Source organism: Lepisosteus oculatus, chromosome 5 (genome assembly GCF_040954835.1).
Source record: "Lepisosteus oculatus isolate fLepOcu1 chromosome 5, fLepOcu1.hap2, whole genome shotgun sequence".
Classification (NCBI taxonomy): domain Eukaryota; kingdom Metazoa; phylum Chordata; class Actinopteri; order Semionotiformes; family Lepisosteidae; genus Lepisosteus; species Lepisosteus oculatus.
Genome location: NC_090700.1, coordinates 15,667,501 through 15,691,783, shown reverse-complemented (window position 1 = coordinate 15,691,783; position 24,283 = coordinate 15,667,501). Strand labels below are relative to the sequence as shown.

General features: G+C 36.4%; 1 protein-coding gene across 3 annotated transcripts; it reads right to left on the bottom strand.

The window, feature by feature from the left end:
- Positions 1–336: 336 nt before the first annotated feature.
- On the bottom strand, positions 337–9,776 carry LOC102682556 (serine-rich and transmembrane domain-containing protein 1). 3 transcript variants are annotated; one of them, XM_015342039.2, is made up of 3 exons: positions 9,401–9,776; positions 7,755–7,868; positions 337–2,659 (listed from the first exon to the last, which is right to left on the bottom strand). In XM_015342039.2, exon 3 carries the CDS (start codon positions 2,513–2,515, stop codon positions 2,186–2,188), a length of 330 nt encoding a protein of 109 aa, XP_015197525.1. In that variant the 5' UTR covers positions 2,516–2,659; positions 7,755–7,868; positions 9,401–9,776; the 3' UTR covers positions 337–2,185. The 3 variants fall into 3 exon arrangements, with proteins under 3 accessions (XP_015197525.1, XP_015197524.1, XP_015197523.1); XM_015342038.2 differs by having other exon boundaries at positions 7,755–7,814; XM_015342037.2 differs by lacking the exon at positions 7,755–7,868.
- Positions 9,777–24,283: the final 14,507 nt, after the last annotated feature.

Below are 24,283 nucleotides of genomic sequence, written 5' to 3'. Positions count from 1 at the left end.
CATGTCCTTGACTTAATAACAGAGTCTGTTGTTTGCAGGAGTTTATTTTTCATTCTCACCCCATAAAAAAGTTTGTACTGACAGTAATTTGTGTAAATGAAAAAAAACATCTTGCCATGCAATTAAATAATAAAAAATAAGACTCACTTAATGTTGCATTTTGGGACCAGTAACCAAATTTGTTTTCTTCTTTAAATGAGGCATATCCAGAACAACATTATTGAACAATTTTGCATTTGATTCATTACATTTTATATTTCCCAGTAATTTACTGTCTGTGATTATATGGAGAAATACCTGACCATTAAAAAAATAATAATACAGTAATAGTCTCACTTGATGTTGAAATAATTTTATTTTCTGCCAGCAATGCATGCTTTGTTATTTGCATTTTAAGAACAAAGATGATGATACCTTTTAAACTCTCTAGTTTTCTGAATTTTAGTTTAGGGTGTAATTGTACAGGTAAGTCCCACTTTAAAAGCGAAGTAATCACTGTTAATGAAGTGTAATGTTTGCAGCTTTCATCTATGATGTCCTCTAATTCTAATTTAAAAAAAACAAAATTAATTTTAAGTGTTTTATGTTTAAAAATTTAAAGGTGACTTCCACCTTTTTTACAATGAGAATCAATGTAAAATAATGAGTTCTTAATGATAAATGCATGAGACAGGAACTGCCAATTACTGCTAGTTCTTTATTTAGTTCTTTCACTTGAATAATTTTAAGATACTAATTAAGTTGTTTTCCTCTGCAGTGGTCATTTGAGGCAAATATAGCAGCATTTGCTGTATGCTGGCAACCGACTGAAATGCTTCTTTTATTTTTAAATCATAAAGTCTGTATCAATCAACAATTTTAAGAAAAGTTGCAGGAAAGCCAGAAAGTTTACTTATTTAAAAGGCTTCATGATGATCAGAGTTAAATAAAGAACATGTCAAATATGAAAAAGATAGCATGTGGTCATATAGAGCCTGCAATGAGCTTTATCAGTGTAGCATGGGCTTAAGTCTGTGTCAATAATTAAATAAACCTCTCGTTTCCTCAACAAGTGGCTTTTGTCAACTGCTTACTGTGTTAACTTCAAAATCTGCTACCTAAGCTGGTATTCAAAGTCTGGAGGCTGTGTATTGATAAATGGCTGAGGTGAGCAGATTTCTTCACTCTGAGGGAAGCTGTTGTTTCCTAATCAATCAATAAGAGACGTATTTCGTGCCTAGCCTGCCTTATCACCTGCCTTGGTGAAATTATCAACTTCCTTCTCATCTGTCTTTTCCATCTTTTCCTCAAACAATATTAACATGTGATTACTGTTATTGCTTGCTGTCCTCTGTTTCCATCTTAAAATAGAAGAGTCAAGCACCCTTCTATTTTGAGAATTATTTATATTCTTAATGATATGCTTTTGCTGTCTATGTCAATATATATCACAAGATGGATAATGTTCAACTAAACTTAAAAAAGAGGACATATCACAAAATACTTAACAAAGCAGAAAGAATAAATACAGTTCTGTATAATGAAAAGACACAAATGAATTTAGGTGCCTGTACTGTACATGATGTAACTATCATTCTAGTTGCACACAGGCTTACTTGACTTAATTCTGAAAAAACATACTAACATTTAATATTTACAGTTTCAATGGTCAACTAAATGTATCTATTATAATCTACTTTTTTTGTTAAAGTTTAGTGGAAGTGACATACATATGAATGCACCATAAAATATAGGTCAATTTATTTGAATACAAGATGTAAGCTTTATAATACTTTCTGTACCTGGCCATCTCTGTGCGTGTAGCTTCTATGAAACACTATGAATTTGGTTAAAACACCAAAAACTCCACCAGAAGAAGTGCTCTTCTAGTGTGTGTGTTGATCTCCAGCAGTTCTAACAGTGGTAACTAAATGACTGTAACCAGGACTTCCAAGTGGTAATATATACTGGTCCACCTGGGTCTGCTGGGCATCTGCAAGCTTGCACTGTTGTGAGGTGCATCACTTCTTCAACCTTTGCTTTGGGCACCATGTAAGAACTGGTTCTCACATTTTGCAGGAAAAGGAGCACAGTCCTCCTCAAAACGATCATATCTGCTGTCAAGCCTATTGATGTTTAGAGATTTCCATTTTTGGTGGTAAAAGAAGTTCCCAACACTTTGTGACTCGTAAAATGAAAGACGACCTCAGGCGGACAGAGAGGACACAGTAGACCTCTGAGAAGACAGGCTGCAGATCTCCAAGTTGGTGAAGGAGCTGCCACCCTCGCTGGTGTATTCTGGGTATGAGGAACTAGAGGAAATGATGTTCTTGAGTCTGTGAAGTGCGATGATCAGGAGCATGAGTAGGAAGGCTAACAGGCTTAAAAAAATTGAGACATACACATAGACGTTCTCCATCTGCTCAGAGGACGAGTCTACAGCAGTCGAAATGGACGTTGGAATGAGTTTCAGGAATGTCCCATTTTCGGGCACTGAGCTGTTGTAGTCTTCCAAAGGGAGATCCATGCCTGACATATTGCAGTTTCATTTATGACACGTAAGGCAACATGTTATGCACTTACTCCTCAGCATTCATAGCCATTCTGCAGATGTCGTGAAAATATCCAGGCATTGTAACTTTTTGATAACTTGCTAATTGTTATTGCTGAATATCCTTTGCTGTAAAAAGAAAAGAAATGATGTCACTTCATTAAGAGTAGAAAATAAATTAATTTATACATAAGAAACATACATATGAATTCATATTAAATGTACAAAGATTTTGTCCCTGTATTAGTAACAGAATTATTAACATTACTATGGCAGAATGTAGTTTTTTTGTTGTGAAGGTAGTTAATCTTTAGTTGTACCTATACAGTGCTATGTGTTAAATAAGAGTGTTGTCTCAATTACCCTAAAAGCAAAAGATTAAAAGAGAGGGAGTACTGTATACTTTCTCCTAAACTGTTATCTTGTTGGTTGGTTTGATAATTTTGTGAAGCGCAACATGACTTTTGGTTCAGAGATCTTAATAGAGATCACAAAAACCTGGGACTGATTTTGGATCCCTATGTCTGAAAATGTAGCTGTTTATTTATAGGAATGATTTTGTCTTCGATCTTTTCAAACACTAGTTCATGCAGTTCATCTTAATACCAGGACATTTATACATGACATTTAGAGGCAGTTATCTACTACTGTTCCTCATTCTGTGAAATTCTCTGTCTTTGGTCTTAAAATGTTGTGACAGCAGCTATATAGTAGAAAAAATAAGATATTTCTATTTTAAAAACTTTAAAACATAATTCTCTAAATTAACATCAGTACACATTTACTAGGGAGAAAATGTATGGTATCATTACCCTCAAAGAAAATTTTAAATGAACTGTAACAGTGCTAAATTTTCATTTTTTTTTCCAAAACACAGGTGTGTTTACACTGGTGTGGCAAAATAAACGTAGCGAGAGTTCAAAACCTATTTATAAGCTCAATCACAACATAAAACCCAAAGAATTAAGCACACTGCAAAAATTGAGGTTTACTGTTGAAAAAAAGACCCCAAACTCGCCTTGTTTTGTCAATGAATTTCAACTACGCAAAAGCATAGGAAACGACTATGAACCTACAACAGTGGCTGCAGATGTTTCACATGCCTTCAAGCTCAGAGCAGATTGAATAAAAACATTCTAAGGACTTCAAAGGAACAGCAGATTTTCCACAGTGAGGCTAACTGCCAGCTCTTCTCTCTCCATTGGTTACACACGACTATGTGAAGTGCTTCTAGCTGTTTTGTGTCAACCTGCATTTATCACCCTAGAAGAAAATGAGCCTGCTCTTACTAATACGATGCTAAAGTGCCCTGATTAAAATTTTCTGACACTTGGTAAAAGTCATTGAGAGACACTATTTCCCAGCCTTTCTCCCTTTAGTAATTCACAGATTGTCTGTGTATCGGGTATCAGTCCACAGTCCAAAGGGTTTTGTGTGGGGTGGACATACTGGAGACATTGTGATATTGCATTTCACCGGCTTGTCCTGAGATTTCAGCCAGTCTCAGGTCCACACTCCATTTGAGCTCAGAGTTGAGGAGTTTGCCTCAGGACTTTCACTCAGAGTGAAATTGCTTTAGCAATTCCAGTGGTTCAAAGAAGGAAATTGAAGTTGGCGTTAATTCATTTGTGCATGTTTGCAGATCAGGAGACACTTATTCCCCGAATGCACTTGGCTGTATGTTTTAAGGTGTTTTGTATTTCTATTTTCTACTTAACCTTGAAGCTTTGGTTTGAAATGTTTAACATCTTCTAAGTTTTTTAATCACAACAGTCACATGATAGGAGCTCAGTTATTTAACAGCCAATAAATGCAATCAATAAGCTTGTTTTATAAACAAATGGATTCTGTCTACAGATACATCTTATTAAGCCTAGCAAATAAATGCTACAGAAGTAGAAAAACCTGTGAAGACAGATACCATGAAGGCACTTAAAAGACTCTACATAACAATCATTAGAGTGGAGAATTTCATAGCAGGACATTTAAGTCTTATTGTATACTGTACAGTAAATCTGCTTAATTTAAGAATTTTACTAGAGTTGGGTTATGGATAGAATACTTTGGTGGGGTAAAAATTGATTAATTCCACAGCAGTATGCCAATAATGATCTCCTGAGTTCCTACCAGTTTTGTATTTATACACTTAGTTTGCACTAATGCCAACAGAAGCTGTGGCTCCAGTCTACTCTGGGTCCATCTAGTGTAGACACATGTCCTGGGGGCTGGATCAGAAGCAGCTAATTAATCTTTAAGCCTTTCTATTCACGTGTGGCGTGCAAGTGGAAAGAAGATTTTTAAATTGCTAATTGGAGCTGAAAAATTCAATTAAGATAAAATGTAATTGAGACATGATAATTTTAAGAAACAAAAATGAAAGGACGTTTTCACATACGGCAGTTCGGTGCTGCTTAACAAGAAAGTTCACAAAATGAGCTGCTGGAAAAATCGATGCCCTCTGCATATTTTGTTCAGTGATGCACAGAAAATGCGCATGCAGCTGTTGGTGATTGCTTTATTCATGTTGCCATTTTAACTGTAGTCGCACAGCTTTTGTTATTCTTTCATTACTGTTTCACCAAATAATTAAACAACCTTTTTGTGCAAATCAAGTCCTTGTTCCAAGTCAGTGCTCATAATAAATGGACTGCCAACTCTAAACACACATATATCTGAAAGATGACTACACAGCAGCCATTGCTTCTTCTTTACATCTTTGCCAGTGCTGGCAATGATGATAATACAATTAACAGAAAACACCTAACCACCAAAAATATTTGGTGTGTATATGTGACCAAAGCATTTCTCAGGGATGAAAACATACAAATTAGAAACAGAGATCAGCGCAATAAGAATGCAATATCCCTAGCATTTCAAGATTTTATCTCCTCGTGAAATAAATCATTATCTGCACTGGAAGTGTTGGCTTGCTTAATGATTTCTTGAAGTGCTTCTAACAGGCACCTTAGAATTTGGCCTCTACAACTATAGTCATTTGATAATAATGTCAAAAATTGTTCGCATTTCATTTGGTCTCTCGTACAAAGCTTTGCTGGTTTAAATTAATAGACTAATGTGCTCTGACAAATGAAACATTCTATCTAGAGTTTTAGTTATGAGGTTAATGGGCTATATTCGTGTATTTGAGTACTTGTTTGCTTTGTTATTTCATGAACAGTGTATTTTACTTTTTTGCTTAGCCTACGGGCAATCATGTTTTAGTGATGTAGAGGCCAATTATAGAGCTACGAAAAACATTTTTTTTCATTCAGATTTGCTCCCTAGAGTGCACTTCGTTTTAATAAAGCTACCTTAATGAACGCAGTACCATTATATTTCAGTATAGATCTTGCAAATAATGAAACCTGGAAAATGTATTCATATCACAGAGAAATAGTTTATTCTAAATTTGAAAAGACATAAATATTAGCACATACAGTAAGGTGGCCATAATGATTCCAGGTACCAGATTCAATATTCTCATATTCCCAGTGAAATGGGATACAAGGATTGTGTTATTCTGATTGTTACTTGATATGTGATTATCAGCTATTTCTATGTTTGAGGGAGCACTGTGACACTGTTTCCTTGCTGCTTCAGTGTCCTGTGCTACAGTTGTAGCCTTTAAATGACTGTCTGTATGGAGTTCTTCCCACTGTTGCATGATATATCTCTGGATATTCACCTCCCAGCAGCAGGTAGCATAAGTTTGATTGGGTGTTTCAAGTTATGTCCCGAAAGCTTGTTGACTTGAAGAATGTTGATGACTTCACCTCATGTCTCTGCCCTGACAAAAGTGGCTCTTGAGCCTCCCTGCCTTACTATTTATATTTATATTTAGGGTGTCGCTGTGGCACAGTGGCTAGCATTTCAGCCTCACAGCATTGGGGTCCTGGGTTCAATTCCTGGGGTGCTATCTGCATGGAGCTTGCATGTTCTCCCTCTGGGCGCTCCAGTTTCCTCCCACAGTTCAAAGATATACTGGTAGGTGAATTAGCCCTGGTGTGCATTTGTGTCTGTGTGTGCCCTATGATGGACAGGTGTCTTGTCCAGGGTGTATCCTGCCTTGTGCCTGTTGTTTGCTGGGATAAGCGTTAGATATCCTGCATCCCTGTGTTGGATAACGTGGTTAGAAAATGGATGGGTGGATTTTATATATATTTGACACAGCTATTACCTTGTCTTCTTCGCCAAAAAGTTTCCATGCAAGAAGCTTGATAAATGAAGTGCTTTGGGCCAGATGGAGGTAATGAATTTTAAAAATGATAATAAAAGAAAGAAAAGCTCTTTGTCAGGCTTTCATGACTAATTCTTTCAAGGACAGGACCCCTGCTGCAGCGACGTCAGTCCAAGGTTGCAATACCGAACAGGCTTTCTTTTTAAGAGCGAGAAACGTAGGTAGAATTCTGTCAAGTTTTGTTTGTTTAAGAGGGATGGTCATCTTCAGACTAAGCAGAGGAGGATATAACTGGAGAAATCTGGCTTTTTAAATACAACACACCACACAATAGCTTGAGAATGTATACAATTTAAAGGTGTAGAGAAAGAGAGAATGGTTTTAAACTTCACTTGGGTATCCCTGCAGTATTTGTCACGTAAAAATTTGAAACTCTGATGTTTCCCAGATTAATGGCAGGCCTGTTTGCCAGGTATTGGAGAGATAAAGGTTACCATGATCACAAGCCAGTGCAATCTGAAAAGTAATTATCTGCCCTCCTTTATATACAGAATGAAAAAAAATACTACATAAAGGCTTACACCTCCATAGAGGAAGAAGCTTGCCAATTGTTAAGATTGTCGGCAGAAAAGGCACCTTTAATGTGCATAGATTTAAATATATGACTTTTGACCAAATCTGATCATGTAGAATGTTAATGTTATAATTTCTGAATAGCTGAAAAACATAACTTTCAGTGAAATAGGATATCATTATTTTTTCCTTATGCTAATACTGCAGATGCACACATGTTGAAGTACTATGTCTAAATGCTAAGGCACTTGTTTCCCTTTTGAGTTGGCTGGCTCACTGGTACCATTGCATTTTGTGTAAAGGCAATCATGTTGCACTTCAGGTGTTTTTGTTAATTATTCACCTCCTGTTTTTTGGAAAAGGTAGCAGGTTATTTAAACAGCAGCACAAAAAATATTTTCTATGATCCCATGAGAGATTATATTTAATAAGATCAATGGGTCTTAACAGAATTACATTTTATAATTTAGATACCTTTCGCATTTTTCCTTTATCTCGAGGGGACTGGGGGCTCACTGCTCTCCATGGTGTAATCTGTAAATTGTTGGTTTTTACACACAGTGACAGTATCACATCTCAGCAAAGACACTGTTAAAATCAGAAAAATGCAGAAAAACCCCATGTACATAGATCTGAAACATATTGTGAGTCTGATCATTTTAACAGTGAATACAATACAGGTAAAACATGATGTATACGAACACACCTTAAAACTCATCTACTAGTCCTGCATTTAAATAAAAAGGCACTGTTAGAAAAATATAAGTGATTTCTCCGAAAATAAAACAACTGAAAGGTGAGTGAAATTTGTTCTTTTGCAACGTGAGTGTGTGCACCTTCAGTTGCATCTAATTTACAGTTCCCTAACATTAAATATGCAGTATTGCACAAATGACTACGTCAATTCCTACTTGCCCAACCTCACGTCTCATTCTTGATTTTTAGTCATCTCATCTTTTAACCTCTAGTAACATTTCTTACACGTGAACATACACTTTCAATCACTGCTAAAACCTCTAAGAGATTTTCTTAGAAAATTATTAGAAGACTGAAGTCGTTGTAGTCCATATATTTCTGTAAACAATGTGTCACGATGCAGATTTCCTCCTGATCTGGAGTCCACAGAGTTCTCTGAGAAACAGCAAGCTCCATACTAATTTTCAATTGGCATTGTAGCTTTAATTCATGTTGTACGGGTATTTTTGTGAGGCCACAGTTCTGCTCTGGTCAGTTATTACTTTTCATTACCCATTTCGTTCACACAGCTGGAAATGCACTTCAGAGCATTTTGAGCATTACAAGCTAATATGGATCACACTGTTTGTTGATCAATGCTTCTCTTTGGATATTTCATTCACAGAAATCCCCTCCTGTGAAACCATGCAAATTACTGAAATTGAAAAGGCCTTCTGTGCTGCTATTCTGTTTTTTAACAGAAGATGATCATTTTCCTGTAAAAAATGTGTTTGTTTGGAAGCATATACAAATAAAATTATACAAGGCTATTGATTAAGCCTTTTTAAGCATTCACATGTCTGACATCACAATGTATACTATAAGACATTTATACTGCTATATTTATTCATAGACTAGTGCGAGAGTGGAAGTGTAATAGAAAGAATATCTCTTTGAATGGTTGCTGTTTTAAAAATATGTAAGCTGCTTATGTTACTTTTTTTTTTACTATTGAAGATGTACTATACTCTTATCCTTCTCTGTATTACTCTGCATTACCAGAAGATGGGACAAACTTGCATGGAAGTTGTTCAGATCTCACATTTCCTGTTCACTGCACTGTGTGAATGAGACAGCTGTAAAATCTTAATAGCTTTAATGTTCATTATGTGTGCTCATATATTTTTTGTGTCAGTTGTTACCTTTCATACCAGTCACCGACGAGCGAACTTCAAGATTGCACTCTGAATTTTTCATTAAAATTTTTTTTTTCATGAGATAATGACTTCCTCGCTAAATTACAAATGCCCGGCTCTTAACCATTAATATAAAAGGTTATACCTCACATGCCATAAATCTATAACATTTGCCATTCAGTACAGTTTCAATGCCTATAGTGGTAGCATAAGAGAAAATCATTTTGTGGTTAAAATCAGGACACTTACATTGCACAGGACTGGAGACTCTGCTTCACATTCTGTCTGAATCCCTTCTCTTTCGTTGAAGCCTTCAGAGCGGCACAACCCTCAGCGCTCTGATCACGCAGTCAGTGCTCAGTGCTCGGCACCCAGAGAATTGTTTACTTTCTTCGGGGAGAAAGAAAAGGGAAAATAAAGCAAGCTGTGAAATTGGGGATTTTGTACAAGTGCTCTCAGCAGGAGTCGGGTACAGCTGCAGCTCATCAAAGCTCATGACCATCCAGCTGTAATTTCAAGCCCTTCTTCTCTCATTGCACTTCTCTCTCTCTCTCTCCCCCTCTCTCACTCTGAGCTGTGCTGACTTAGCTGGGCTGCATTTGACAGAGATGACAATGCTGCCTGCCAGCCCCCGCAAACTGAAGTGACCACTGACTGATGTGCCGAAGCAGAACCCAACAGGAATTCACCTGTTTCCTCACTTAGTTTTAAAGGGATGAGGACCTTTTTTTTAATGTGTCCAGCATTTCTGTTCCGCGTGGGGACCTGTACTATGCATCCCTTAAAGAGGTCAGAAAGATTCCAGATTGTATTGCGTATCAAGACAGATAAGGGTTGATCCGCTCAATTTTTAATAAACACATATGATGGTTTTGACTGAAGCACGCGAAGGAGCACTTATTCCTCAAAAATCTCATCTCTGGATTGTCTGTTATTAGCACATTCCTTCAGCAAGTGGTAATTTACATTGATCACTATGTGTATGGTATAAATATAATAAAGTTCTGAAAAGCTTTGCTCATATTTGTTCAACTCAACACACAGGTTCAGGCCACAGTCTGATTTTAGGGTGACTTACAAATTGTCTACCTATATATCCCCTTACATTTGTAGTTGTGAACCAGAGAACTGCCTGTTGCCTCTCACATATTGTCTTCTGAAACATTTGAACTCTCTGAGCCTCCTGTTCTCAGTTTTAAACGCTCCTCCAGATAAAGTAGTTTCCACTTCCTCTTTTCTTCTTGGTGTTTCAGTGTTGACTTTGCAGAAGTCTGCTACGTTCACTGTACCAGGCTAAACAGATTCTGGTGTAAAACACATCCTTATGCTCCAGAATGTAACCGGTTGCTTTTCTAGACTGATTCAAGAGCAGTGACATCTTTTATATATTGTGGTGATAAAAAGAGTACACAATATTCCAAGGCCTTACTAATGCATTATACTAATTTAAAGGGGAAACACAAAGCTATTTTTATATTTCAGGGTTATAATCATCATTATTGATGAGTGCATTTCAAATATAATAAATGTAAAATATTCACATTAACTTGTAAAACAATTTAAATCACAAAATAGATGAAAGCTCCAGGTATGTGCAAAACCCTGTTCTGCGATTCAGAATGCGCCAACAAAACAAAACTTCTAGTAAAGCGATGTGGCCTTATTACATTGTAAACAAGAAGAGTCATGGATACATCTCTTCTAATCCAATAGAAATGGTGCTCTCGATTTCAAAACAGTTTTGCGGACAAATGCTACTTATTTGTTAACTCTGCATGCAGATCACGCTGGAACATCTGCGGTGAAATTTCTGCTGCACATCCTGTGCTTATTAGCTTATTCATTACATTAGTCATGACAGTGACTAGGGAGCAGGAAGGGCCACATTACATCAAATTTGAGTTAGTGACAGCATGGTGATTTACAGTACTTTCACGATTTTGTGCTTAATTTGAAAAGTGTACAGTTTTTATATGAATGTATTTTATTTCCAAGATTTAATAACCAGTAACTGGTAGATTAACTTTTAACAGTAATCTTAATTATCTGCTATAATTAGCAAATTTGACTAGTTTATTAACTATGCAAAAATCTAGATCATTAATATACAGTAAATTAGGAAGAGAAGGGGTCCTTTCACAGATGATGATCCCTGTGACAATTCACTTATTATATCAACTCATTTTGCACATTCGTCACTTAGTTATATTTTGTTTTCTATTTATTAACCAATTTTCAATACAAACACATATTTTTCTAAATTCATACTGGCTGTAGTTTGAGAATTCATGTTTTATTAGGAAATACATCCAAAGCCTTCTGTAAATCTGAATTACCATTTTACATGCTCTACATTTATCCATTACTGTTGTGGTTTGTTCATAAAACGCTTGACACCTTGGTTAAGCAAAACCTTATTCTCTTATTCTACACCAGTGTTGATACACAAATTTTTATATATGCAGTGCAAAGACTTTCAGATGCTGAACATTTAAGATCTTTTTTGTCTGTGAGAGAAATCATTTCAGGAAATGCATGGATTTTGATGTGACTTTTGTGAGAATACCTGCTTGTTTGCTGTAAATATTAAGATTAGAACTACCTTCTCCTGTTGATCAAATCACACAGTTATTTTTAAAGTGCTTGTTTTCCCATTCATGTACAACACCATTCTAGAATTCAGGAACTGTAGTGGACATTAATGACTTTATTGTTTGGGAATGCCAATCATTTAACAGAAAAAAATACTGAGTTTATCTTCTGCTGGGAAAATATTTCTGAAGGATACATCAAATTTTGAATTTGTAGAGTAGGCAATGTTTGGGAATTGAAGGCTTAGTGTCCAGTCCAAAGGCAGATTTGCAGTTTCAGTGGAGTTACAATTGCCATGTGACAGTCCTATTAATATTTAATTCTGTTATTCTGGAGTACAAGACCAAATCAGTGGATGAGTTTCTTGAAGATTGGAGTTCGCACTGTAATCATAGCCTGTATCCTACTTTAACAACCACGGACAAATTCTCGTCTTGCTAGCCAGCCCACGTGCTGCAGTTCGCAATGCACGGCAAATTGACATTTACAGAAATTAAACTAAATCTCTTACAATCAAGGGATAAGGATTCTTACCATTTTAGTGCCATCTTGGCGTATTCACAAAAGCAGTCCAGGCTGGAAGGATAGTGCTCTTATCAATTTCCTCCAGTATGTGCAAACTGTCACAACTCCACAGAACAGATATAATTACAGATCCCACAGGACATGTTCAGCTTGTGTGGGAATTATGGGAATTAAAACAGAGCCCAAAGACAACTAACCAGCTACCGCATCCTAGTCAGGAAGAAATGCAAATTGGCATTAAGGAGACGTTTATACATTTCCTGTTTCAGTTGTAGAGTGCACAAGATACAAGTAGTACTTGATTCACGAAGAATACAGTAATTCGGATAAGAAGGATATAATGGAACACTTCCTTAAATAAAGGAAATAAGGCATCTGGGATTCTAGAATTACATAAAAAAAGAATAAAAATGTTATTTATAGATAAAGTGCTGTGAGTCACTAGTTGGTAATGACTCAATACTTAACTGAATTAATACATTTTACATTGTCCACCCTCCAGTTTCAGGGGCCAAACAAAAACCAGAAAATTCTCAATAGAAGATATTATTATTTCTTGTGTGTGTGACAGTTTTTTAGTATAAGTAAAATAAGCTCAGACACGTGTGTGCCAAATCTTCATCGCAGCTTTGGTTTTTTGGTAGCTCTTTGAAGTGACAGCAAGGATTGCAAACTGTATTAATATTCAACAGCAAACCTCTACCACATGTTTTTAAAGGAGGCCATATGTCACACGGTAGCACAGCTGCAGTCTTCTACTTGAAAGGAACTTAGCTGAGAGAGCTCTGCTGGGACCTTATTGACAGCTGTCAATAAATATGCAAATAGCCGACTAACCCAGGCTGCAAGTGAACCGAAGCCTGGCAAGTGAAAAAAAAAAACTTGAAGTGAGCAAAACTGTGAAGCCTCTCCTCCATTCTGCGCTCAGTCTCCTGCCACTCCTAATGGTTTGTTTCTAAAAATAATGTTTAGACACACAAAAGAATTGCACTTGCTGTAATGAGGTACTACCAATAAAAGTGTGTTGAAGTAGTTATTAGCTTTGTCATTTGTAAATTACAGTGCTCAAAGCACAGACATCAAGAGCTCCAACAGTCATTCACAAGGGGCAGTCAGGTATGTGTACTTCTTTGACAGTACAGTTTCTTTTCTACTCGGGGGTCCTCTCTGCAGGTGGAAGTGGAAGCTGTAGTAGAAATGAAAAACTGGAGACACCCACACCAACTGTGACTCCGAGTCAGACAAAAACTAGAAACTTCAGAAGCCCTCACAAGGGAAAACACTGCTTAAGGACGTATGGGAGAAGCACCCCAGCAAAAGTTCCAATACCCCATGTTTTTTAAAGAAATGTCTGTAATTCTTGGATCAATTACCTACTAACTACCAAACAGACAAGATGGGCTGAATGGCATCCTCTCTTTTGTTCTTATGTTCTTAAATACAGGTTTTACAGTGTCTAATTTGTTCCCAAGGTGAGAATAAGTGGCAACAAACACCTCCCTTCAATTTGCCAACAGAAAATAGCCTTCAAAACTGTGTCCTAATTCTGTTAGCATGGTGTGAATGTTTCTTTCTGAGGCCTCTGCCTGTAGATTTCTTTTTATTTCTGGAGATATTTGTATGAAGGTTTCTAATCCTCAAGTCGTGAAGAAACCCTGAAGACTGCAGTGGCTATGTTGAAGAGCAACTGGGTCTTTTCTTTATGCAGGAGCCTGTTTCACTAATAGAACACCAGACAATAAATACATCCAGGTGTTATATATGGAAATCTGGGTCATTTCGGGAGAAAATGTCATTTTCTCATGATGTCTCATGATGTTTGCTACTTGAACTTTTTGCTTTTGGAATCTTTTGATCATTTTTACTTGTTCAGTTATTAAAAATGAAGTTATGTTTAAAGTTTATTTAATTTCATTCTTAAGCTTACCCTGATTACTTATTAGTTTAGTTCTTTGAAGAAGAACGGTGTCATATTTTTGCATTAGTTTTCTTTGATGTACATACTGTGAAGCATCTTATATATCCTCACGTTTGGCACACTTTTCTGTTTTGCTTTTTGTCTTCCACAAATACAGGGCTTTCTTTCTTCTTTATGCCCAGTCTAATTAGTGAGTGTGTGATTTGATAACATTGTTAGCTAAGCATTGCTTCGGCTGCATCTATCAACTGTTCTTTAGCCATCCCAGATTGCTGGCATGTACTTGACAGATATGAATAAACAAACCCAATCGTTCAAGCGCTGTTGTCATTCTTAAGCTCTGGACAGAAGATTCTGAAACAATAGGAGCCACCATTGATGTTTAATAGTTTAGCTTCTGCCAAATTAAATGATTAACACAACAAGAGACTTAAAAGAGGATGGGGATGATATAGGGGAACCAAGTTTTCTTTCTTTCAAGGTTAAGTTATGTACAAAAAATCAACTACCTCACCCAATCCTAGATATCAGAAATGTTAATTTACTGTGCAGTGTGCCACCCCTTTCTGTAATCAAGGCATGTAAATATCGCATACAATTTCTTTGAAGTGACAGAGGGAAAGAAGTAAAGTAAGTTAAAGATGTGACCTTTCTGAGTTGCATAAATCATTAAAAAGTGTAATTTTGGAGAACTGCCAGGGTTAGGAGGTCTTGAGGTTCAAGATATCCTTATCTAGCTACACAGAAGTAACCCCAGAGATAGGCTAGAAGCCTGTTAACGTACAATGTTGTAAAAGCTAGACTACTCTTCTGGGTGATAATAATGCATTTGAAAAGGCAATATGGGACTTGTAGCAGGAAAAGGGGATTATCAAAGCACATTTCAGAAATAAGAGCATGCTGGAAATTGTCCTCATTCCCTGCACCAATACAGGGGTTGGGTTGGTGAGTTCCAATTCTATATTTTTGCAATTCCAAATTAGCAGAGTAGCAAAAAAATATTTGGTCATTCAAAATTTATGTTTTTTTTTTATTTAGAAATGGTACGCTTTCTCCTACTGAATTGCGTGTTTTGGAATTTCCATATGCTGGCAAGGCTTATCATAAGTTAATCAAGTGGTGGTGCACCATAATCATCATTATGGACAGATGCTGTATCACAATGTGGGAATTAGAGAATTGTTTCTTATTTTTCAATGTTCACACTTGTTTTTTCTGTGATATAGAAAAGTAGTCGATTGAAAGAAAAGCCTTTATTTGCTTTCAATGAACTGTAAAGTGCAGTCTAGCCTACACGTTTTTTATAGACCAACGCTTGGAAATTCAGAAGTTAAGTCACTCTTTTGTCACCTCCATAATGATTATTTAAGAAATGTTACCACAGAAATCCTGAGATTTATAAAGATAAGTGAAGGTACAGGAGTTTAAGAAAATATTCAGAAAAAATATTTTTCAGTACTGAATACAGTCCTCACCAACAGGAAGTGCCTAGTAACTAATATACTGTATATAATGAAACCTTGTACCAAATTAGTCCTACATCCTTCAAGGCTTTTTTTCCATCATGAATTCACTCATAATTTTAAACTCCCAGCCAGGGGAAAGACACAGTATTTGTTACCACAGGTGTTTAATCCTCAGCTCTTAGCTTTTTGTTTTCATTTCGTGTGCGTATATAAATGTGCACTAGTGCTTGTAAGTGAGATATTTTCTTGGCATAATCAGTAATATTTCCTAACCACTAAGGCTTATATATCATATTACCTATTGTAATTTAGAAATGAAGGAAAGGGAACTTAAATATTGAGTCAGGAAAATAAAACATCTCATGCCAGTCTCAAATAACATGGCAACTTTAACATTATAATCAAGTTCTTGATTAGCAAATTTGAAAATGTTTTAGGTTAGATATCCTGCAGGAAAATATTATCATTTGAAAATGATCTGAACTTAAAAAAATATTGAAAAAACACCTTCAAAGCGTCAATTTTATTCCTTTAGATAAATAATTTAAATTTAAGAGGCTACAGAAACACTTGAATTGCAAACCCCGTTCTCAAGCTATTTATAATTCATAAATTCAATGAGGAAGTTTGCTGTGGGGAAGCAGTTTTTTTGTTTTTTTAATGAATAAAATGTTTTCTAAACTAACTGTAATATATTCGCTTATAGATTATTTCTAAAGGTGATATTCCCTGAAACTTTGAATAATTAATGTAGCCTATATATTAAAAAGTTTAACTCATGCTGATTTATAGTTATATGCCCAGACCTTTAGGCATTGGTGGTAAATTAGACCAGTTTGTATATTGTGTTATGGCCTGGGATTTTTCATTGATTATAAAGGAACTCACAGATATTTCTCAAAAGGTTATCTAACATCTATTCACTATTTCAGGCCACTTTCCTTGTTCTTAAATTAAAATGTATATATAAAGGATATATTTATGTATTAAATGTTAGAATATTTACTTAGTAATTGCTTCATTTTAATTGTATTAATCAAACATCATGGTGACTGGGCACTTGACAAACAATGGTATGTTTCAGTGACAAATAGCATTATGTTATGTACTGCGTATCCTAACATTCAGTGTGTGTAGAATAAGTTGAGTATTCAATTCAAATTAATTAAAATGAGCGACATGAACCCTTTATCAATAGCCTAGTTTCTGTCTCACAAAACATATTTTATATGGTAAAAGAATTTACTAATCAGACTTTTTGTTATTTTCTGATACATAGTATGTTGTTACATACACCACAGTATTCAAATTATTCATAGTATTCACTCCTCATATATCTACACTGAAAGATGCTTGATATAATGCTGTAATAAACAATGTATTTTATTGGCATTTCATTTCAGTACATTTCTGAGGGATGTTCTTTTTTCTCTTCTTCACTGATACAAGAGTGATTTTTGCTGCAGAAACCTGGTAGAGGATAGCACTTCTCCTCAACTTAAAGCATCCTTCATGAGCTTTTATTGTGAACGTTTTTTATTTGAAACAGAAAAAAAAGATGAAGCCTAATATTTAATTCAAGAAACCCCATTAAATTTAGCAGAGAGGAGGCATGTTTGTCCTAAACAAGACATTTCTGTCCGCAAGGCAATTCAGTTTGCAATTCTCCCTGCTGTACCACTGTCGGGTTTTTTGTTCATCTGATATGCTTCATTGTTAATGCCTTATTTCAGCAGAGAGTTGCCTGGTCCAGAAATAGAAACCATCATTTATGATGTCTGGATAATATGGTGTAGATAATGTTTATCGTTTTCTCCTTTTATAATCAGCTTAGCATCATGGCCTGGTTGTCTTGGCTGTGAACTGTGGTCTGCCTGTAACTTCGGTTCCCCTGTGACAGAAGTTTTGATTTTTCAGTACGTTCCCCAAACCTTTACACAGAAGCCACAGAGAAGGTAGCATCACATTGTGTTAGATACGCCCACCCCTTTTTCTCCCCCCCCCCCCAATTCGTACACCACAGTACAGGCCTCTCAGATCCTGCTGCCATCATCCAAAATAGGCCCCTGGAGACCATGGTCACATGACCGCCATTTTCTGCTTCTGTCTTGCAAACTTCTGCACCAGTTGAATTCAAATTCCGGAATATTGCATGACTAACAAAATTGCTTCTGATTTGCACTTCACAAACTGCTGTGATAATTTTCCCAAAGCGGGTCACTAACTGCTTGATGAAGTAAATATTAGAGGATCTGTTAAAGAACAGCAGTAGCAAAAAAACAGCATCTGTATATCGTCATCTAGTCATTATCTTTGGTCGTATTTTGTCTGTTTTTTCTCTCATTCAAGCTGTGGAGACAGCTAGACAGGAACTGCAAATAATGGATTTCTATGTTTTAGTTAAGAAAATACATTGGCTTGAAAAGTATTAAAAGAGAAATAGGAAAACAACTGGCAATAATCCAGGGAATCATTACAATCAGCCTAGTCTCTATTTATCCTGTCCATCTGAAGAAGTAGAATCCAACTGTAATGGAATAATTATCGTAAATCATTAGAATGTCAAACACTCTAAGCAGAAAAGGAGAGTAACATCAGAAAAGAAGGGAACAGCAACAGATTTGGTATAAAGTGCTGAATTAGTATCAGAAAAAGATGGCAGTGTAAACTGCTCTTTAAAAGCGTGGACCTCTAGATATTTCAGTTAAGCATACTGTAAGTCACATATTGCATACGCTGCAATTTAGATAAATATTGGGGCCAGAGTTCATCCTCAACAAAGGAATAAGATGCCATCATTCACTCACCATAAACCTAGTATAGCTTGGTGTAATGGTCCTCGCTGCAGAATAATGACATATTATATTTTATACTGTTAATTTAGGCTAGGTGTAGAAAGGCAGCCAATATTGCAGTAAAAGCCTCTGTTAGAATTTGAGTTGCCTCATAGAGCTGAAATAATCACCAGTTATTTCTTTCCCCTCCCGTTGCATTGCCTCTGAGAATGGGATCTGTAATCCAATTTCAGTGCAGTAAATATAAAAATAATTGATGGAAGAATAAGAATGTAATTTAGCTTTTTATTCTAGCAGGCAATGAAAGCAGTAGTCCTACAATTAACTGAGCAACTGAGCACAAGAATAGTACTTATGCATCTTATGAAAGCTCAAAAGGTTCACCATTTAAATGAACACAAACTAAACAGACATCATACCTGAACAATTCTAAATCCATTTTTTCTGAGGCTAACCAGGGAGGTTAGGTGTTTTACCTCTTCCTGCTTATTTAAGCTGTATATTATAAACTGTATATGATAAACATTGCTTTGTTGCATAAACAAAATATTTCGATTAGAAGAATATTCTGATAATCACCACGAGATACTGTTTAGCTTTCTGTCTAAACATATTACCAGTAGACAACTAACTCTTTGTGTAGTTTTGTACAACATAACAGATCACAATAAAATACTTCTTAATATAATAATGCTTTTCTGTTTTAATGGGAGTCAGCCTTCAGTGATAAAATAAGTTTGAATGTGAAGGTCATGACCACGCATTCCCTGTTAGGATCCATAATGTATATTAGGAAATTATTGCTTAAATAATAAAACAGATAACAGATTTTGTGAGTGTGAGTGACAAATTGTGAGTGACAGATTTTCAAGATGCTTTCTTGATTTGAATCAGTGATTATCAGCAGTCGTTTTTTTTTCATGGAATTACTCAAGCTTGGAATCACCTCTTATTTTTCTGTCTAATACACTTCTAAATAGGAATCATTTACTACTATTCAGTTTACTATTAAAACCCCTGTACTGGACCACACTGGGAAATTGAGGGCCTGTGCAGGCTCTCATCCAATATGCCCACCTGTCACAGCCATTTTCCCATTTAACCATCTGACAAACAGAACAATCTGCAGAGCCTAAAACACTGACAGAGAACATTGGCAGAGAAGGGGCACATCTATCCCTGCCCACACTGTTCAGTCACAGGTGCACCAGCATGAGGGGAATCCCAGTTACTGATCTCTGAATACATATAGTAGTATGCACTTGAACCAGCAACATCCAGACCACTGCTTTTTTTCACAAAAGCAGTGCTGCAGTCAATAGCAGCAAGTGGGCTGTGGAAACTGATTTTTATTAAATTAAAAACATTGATGCTTTTGTATGTTTAATTTGTCTTTAAGAAAAGCCTTTATCTATTGAATGATCATCTGTGTTAAAAAAAACAAGCTTTTAAAATATTTTGACTGCAAAACATCTGCTTTGCTAGGTTACCACTTCCTTTAGTTCTTTAAACAAACAAGGAAAAATATATTTTTTCCCTGTTTTTCTTCCTCATTCATAGTATATTCAGCTCTTTAACTTTAAACACTACATGTTTAAATAGTTATATTGTTTCTTTTCTGGATCAAAACTGATGCAGAATTATTTCTTCAAGCAGTGCAAATAGTGTTTACATCTAGTCTATTCCTAGTGGCTTTCTACCACTAAGCAACAAAGGGCAGCACATCAAATGAAATATTAATATAATCTTCCATTCCCAGTTGGAGGCAATGCTTTCTTCTTGATTCAATGCGTATAGTACCTTTTACATCAAACAAATATTAACATCTTTGGTCAGTCAGTCTATGTTGGGGTAAGCACTGGAAGTAAAACCATTTGTGAAACTATCCAAAAAATACATGAGATAATAATAACCTGGCTGTCTGAAGTTTTTGTTTATGATTCTGATTGAAGCTCTGCTATATTCTTATGTCCTCAGAGGTTCATTCAAATTATTATCTGGAATACATGGTGCTTTTTTAAGGTGTCGTATAGTAAATGAAAACACCTTTGTCAGCAGATTATAGCAGAAGTAAACCCTGAAAGAAACACATCAGTTGCAACAAGGTGTTTGTGGTAATCATCGCTTAATTGCAGAATTATTGTGGTTAAAAGCCCTTTCTTTTCCCAGCACTTTGGGCGCTGATATATCAAAATGCTTACAGAATGCTCCAGAAGCAAAGATTTAGGACTATGCTACAATAAAAGGTCGTTCTAGAATACAGAAAGAAAGGACATTTGCTGTATTTAATTATTTGGTTTTCAAAGAGTCAGTTCTGAATCAGAAGTTAAGTAAGGGCCTTTTCATTATTTAAGTCTTCTTATTCATCTTTAAATTGTTGTAATGATGACATCATTTCAGAATTCAAACAACAGCTGGGGTGAGCTTTCTTTCATGAAGGTGTTTGTACTTTATGTTCTATTCATATTCTCACTGTTAGATTTCTACACGAGGTTTAGCAGCAATCAAATTCCACTGTTCTGTATGAACTGCTTCCAAGATGAGAATATCTATCTCTCAGGCCCAGTTCCATTCCAATTCAAGCCTTTAAGTACAGCAATCACCATTTTAAAAATAAAAATATGTCATTTAAAAACCATTATATATACTGTATGAAAATTCTGAATTATCACTGGGAATTAAATCATCCAGATTTTGTCCAATTCTTTTTTTTTATTAAAAAAGTATTCTGAAAGTATATGTTGATCCATCTATATGTTATGAATTTCTGATATATTCTTGAGGATTTGTTGAATACTGGAATATTTGTTTTTAAATTAATGCAAAGCAGTAAAAATTAATTTATTTTCCTTTTCATTTTCCAGTTTTAGAAATCCGTTTTTTTATCCATTAGACCTCATACATGGCATGACTTAAGTGTCTTAATGGTAAATCAATAGGAGAGTATATCAACTGCATAATGGTCACTTAATCAAATATGAATTTGATTGAGTTTCCTTGGAACTTATCTGGCACTCTGCAAAAACTCACAGTTCAGATTGAACTCTAATTATAATCTTAGTTTCTAACATTTTTTGATAGTGTAATGTTTTATTTCCCTTGCACATATTAGAGGTTAAAATTTCTGTGTATCTAAACTAGAGACATGTTTGTTTCAGATTTAATTTGAAATTACCAGTTATATTCTATCGTTTTTATCACATTTTGAATTTGTAAATTGTGAGCAACTCTAGATATCAAAACTAAGACAGGTTCATTCCAAATGCTACTTTTAGCTGTAGGGTCTACTTATTACCTTTCTGCCTTGCTCAAACTGTATGGTATGGTTTTAGATGTCTGTGTTTTGCTGTGCTTTTTTGTATCTTGCCATTTACCTCCAGCTTCTTATGGTTTATCTCTAATTTTGTTACCATGACTTTACTGTTTTTTTGCCTTTGGGTGGCAAGGTGGCACAGTGCAGCCATTACAGCCTCATGGCTCTGGGGTCCTGAGTTCAGTACCTGGAGTGCTACCTGTGTGGCATTTGTATGTTCTCCCATGGGTGTCACGAAGCGTTTTTCAGGACCCTATGGAGACTATAGAATCCGAAAGGGAGTGCAACAAACACGGGGAAAGAAGACTAAGAACAGGGCTGGTAGACGAACAGGGGTGCACTGGTGCTCGGGGGTGGTCAAGGCAAACAAAGTCCAAAGGGAGTTCGTAGGGAAATCCAGGGTGAGCAAAAGGTCCAGAGCCGGGTAATCCATCCATGACGGATGAGACAAAAGTTAGAAGCCGGAACGGAATCCGGAGAAGGGTCGGGGAATTAAAAGGGGTAATGGGGCCAGGCGTGCCAAGCCCCAGACCCAGATGGTCAGGACGCCGTTGTGAAGCCTATGCCGTTTGGCCCCTCCTGGACTCCCTGGTAGGCGGGCTTCCGGGCGTCCATCTTCCAGTACTGAGGCCAGAATGGTAGGAGCATCTGGCTTTTGTAGGGAGGGGCTGGATAGGAGTGAGGTGCAGTTAAATCAACACAAACAAGTAAGAGCCGGAGCACCCTTAAGAGGAGGGACTTACAATCGTGACAATGGGGTTCTTCCAGGTGCTCTGGTTTCCTCTGACAGTCCAAAGTCATACTTATAGATGAATTAGCTTCTGGAAAAACTGACTCTGGCATCCCTCGACGATCCTGAATTGGAAAAAGCAGTTAGAAGACGGGTAGATATCTACATTTTACTGTATTTTCACCACAACGTAAGCACTATATGTTAATCTAATTAGGTAGTGGTTGTTATCACCACAATACATTCTTCTTAGCAGTTCACCCTTAAACCTAACTCTAACCCTAATATATTTCTATCCAAATATACCTACAGGTATATCTGCAGTGGCACATGGCACCATGGGTACCTCTTTCACCTTATGGTGGACATTCACAATTTTTTGGCATTGCTGATGTTATGTTATTGTCATTTTCAGTCACTGTATGTTCATGATATGGTGATTCTACTTTGCTCCTTGCTCTGCTGTTCATTAGATATAGGGAAAGTCCTGTATTTCCAAACTTAATCAAATAGTGCCTTCAGGAAATATTCTGGCGTATTAAATCGAAGGGTTTCCTTAACTAGACAGGTATCCAAAGCCTGTCTTTCCTCTCCAAGAGCTAAGAGGGAAATGCAAATAGCTCATTTAACTTTAGGTAAAATTAGAAACGCTTTCCAGCTCTTAAAAGAAATCTCCTGGTTAAGGAAGATCATACTGTGAAGCTTGATTAAAGCCCCTTTGCCTGCAGCAGATTCCATGGAAATTAACTTGATAATGATCACATTAAAGAGAAGCAACTACGGACAGAAGGAGAAATTGAAAGTCCATTTATGTATTGACAGTTACTAGTTTCAAATGAGGGTCTTTCTAATATTGAGAATGTACATTTTTCTGAGGAATGAGGGGATTTCAATTAAGAGATAAAGGCAATGTAATCATTTGATAAGAGCAGATAGTTAAAATCCTGTCTGAAATGGACAGAACTAATTCACGCAGTATCTTGGATTATTTGCTTGTGCTGCGCTTTGTGGTGTTAAGTGTACTAACTGATTATAAGTAGAAAGAGGGGAGGATAATTCAGGTAACAATTTTACAGGATAGAGATGGCGAAGCACTAATGCAAGTCAAGCACACCCTGAAGGCTGTATTTATGGCTGATATTTTTCAGAATCACCTATTATTTTAATTTTTATCTGTGGCTTCAGTACAGCACAAATCATTATTGTATTTCTGGGAGTTTCATACTTTGCTTCTGGAGAGTCACAATCCAGTGACTCTCATAAATCATCTCAAATCACTAATTTCCTCTGACAGGGAAGACTTATTAAGCTTATAAGACTTATCAAGCAAATCATTTTTCAGGGAAGGAACCTCTGTAGGGTGGCACCGTGGTTAGCATTGCTGCCTTGCAGCACTTGGACCCTGGGTTCAATGCTGGACCAGGGGTGCTATCTGCACGGAGTGTGAAAGTTCTTCTCATGTTAGTATGGGTTCATGTGAGTTTCCTTTGGATGGTCTGGTTTCCTCCCACATTCCAAAATCATATTGGTACAGTAAGTTCATTGGCTTCTGGGAAAATCCGTGTGAGAGTGCGTACCTGTGCCTGTGTGTGCCCTGCGATTGTTGTCCCTTCCAGGATGTACCCCGCCTTGCACTCCAGCTCCCCCTTGACCCAGAATTGGATTAAGCGGTTTGAAAATAGATGGATGAAACTAAAGGAAGACTAAAGGGTATTTGTTCCAAAATTTGTGTTGATTACCAGTACTTTATTAAACATACCAGATGCTTAAGTGATGAGAATGAGTTATGCCCT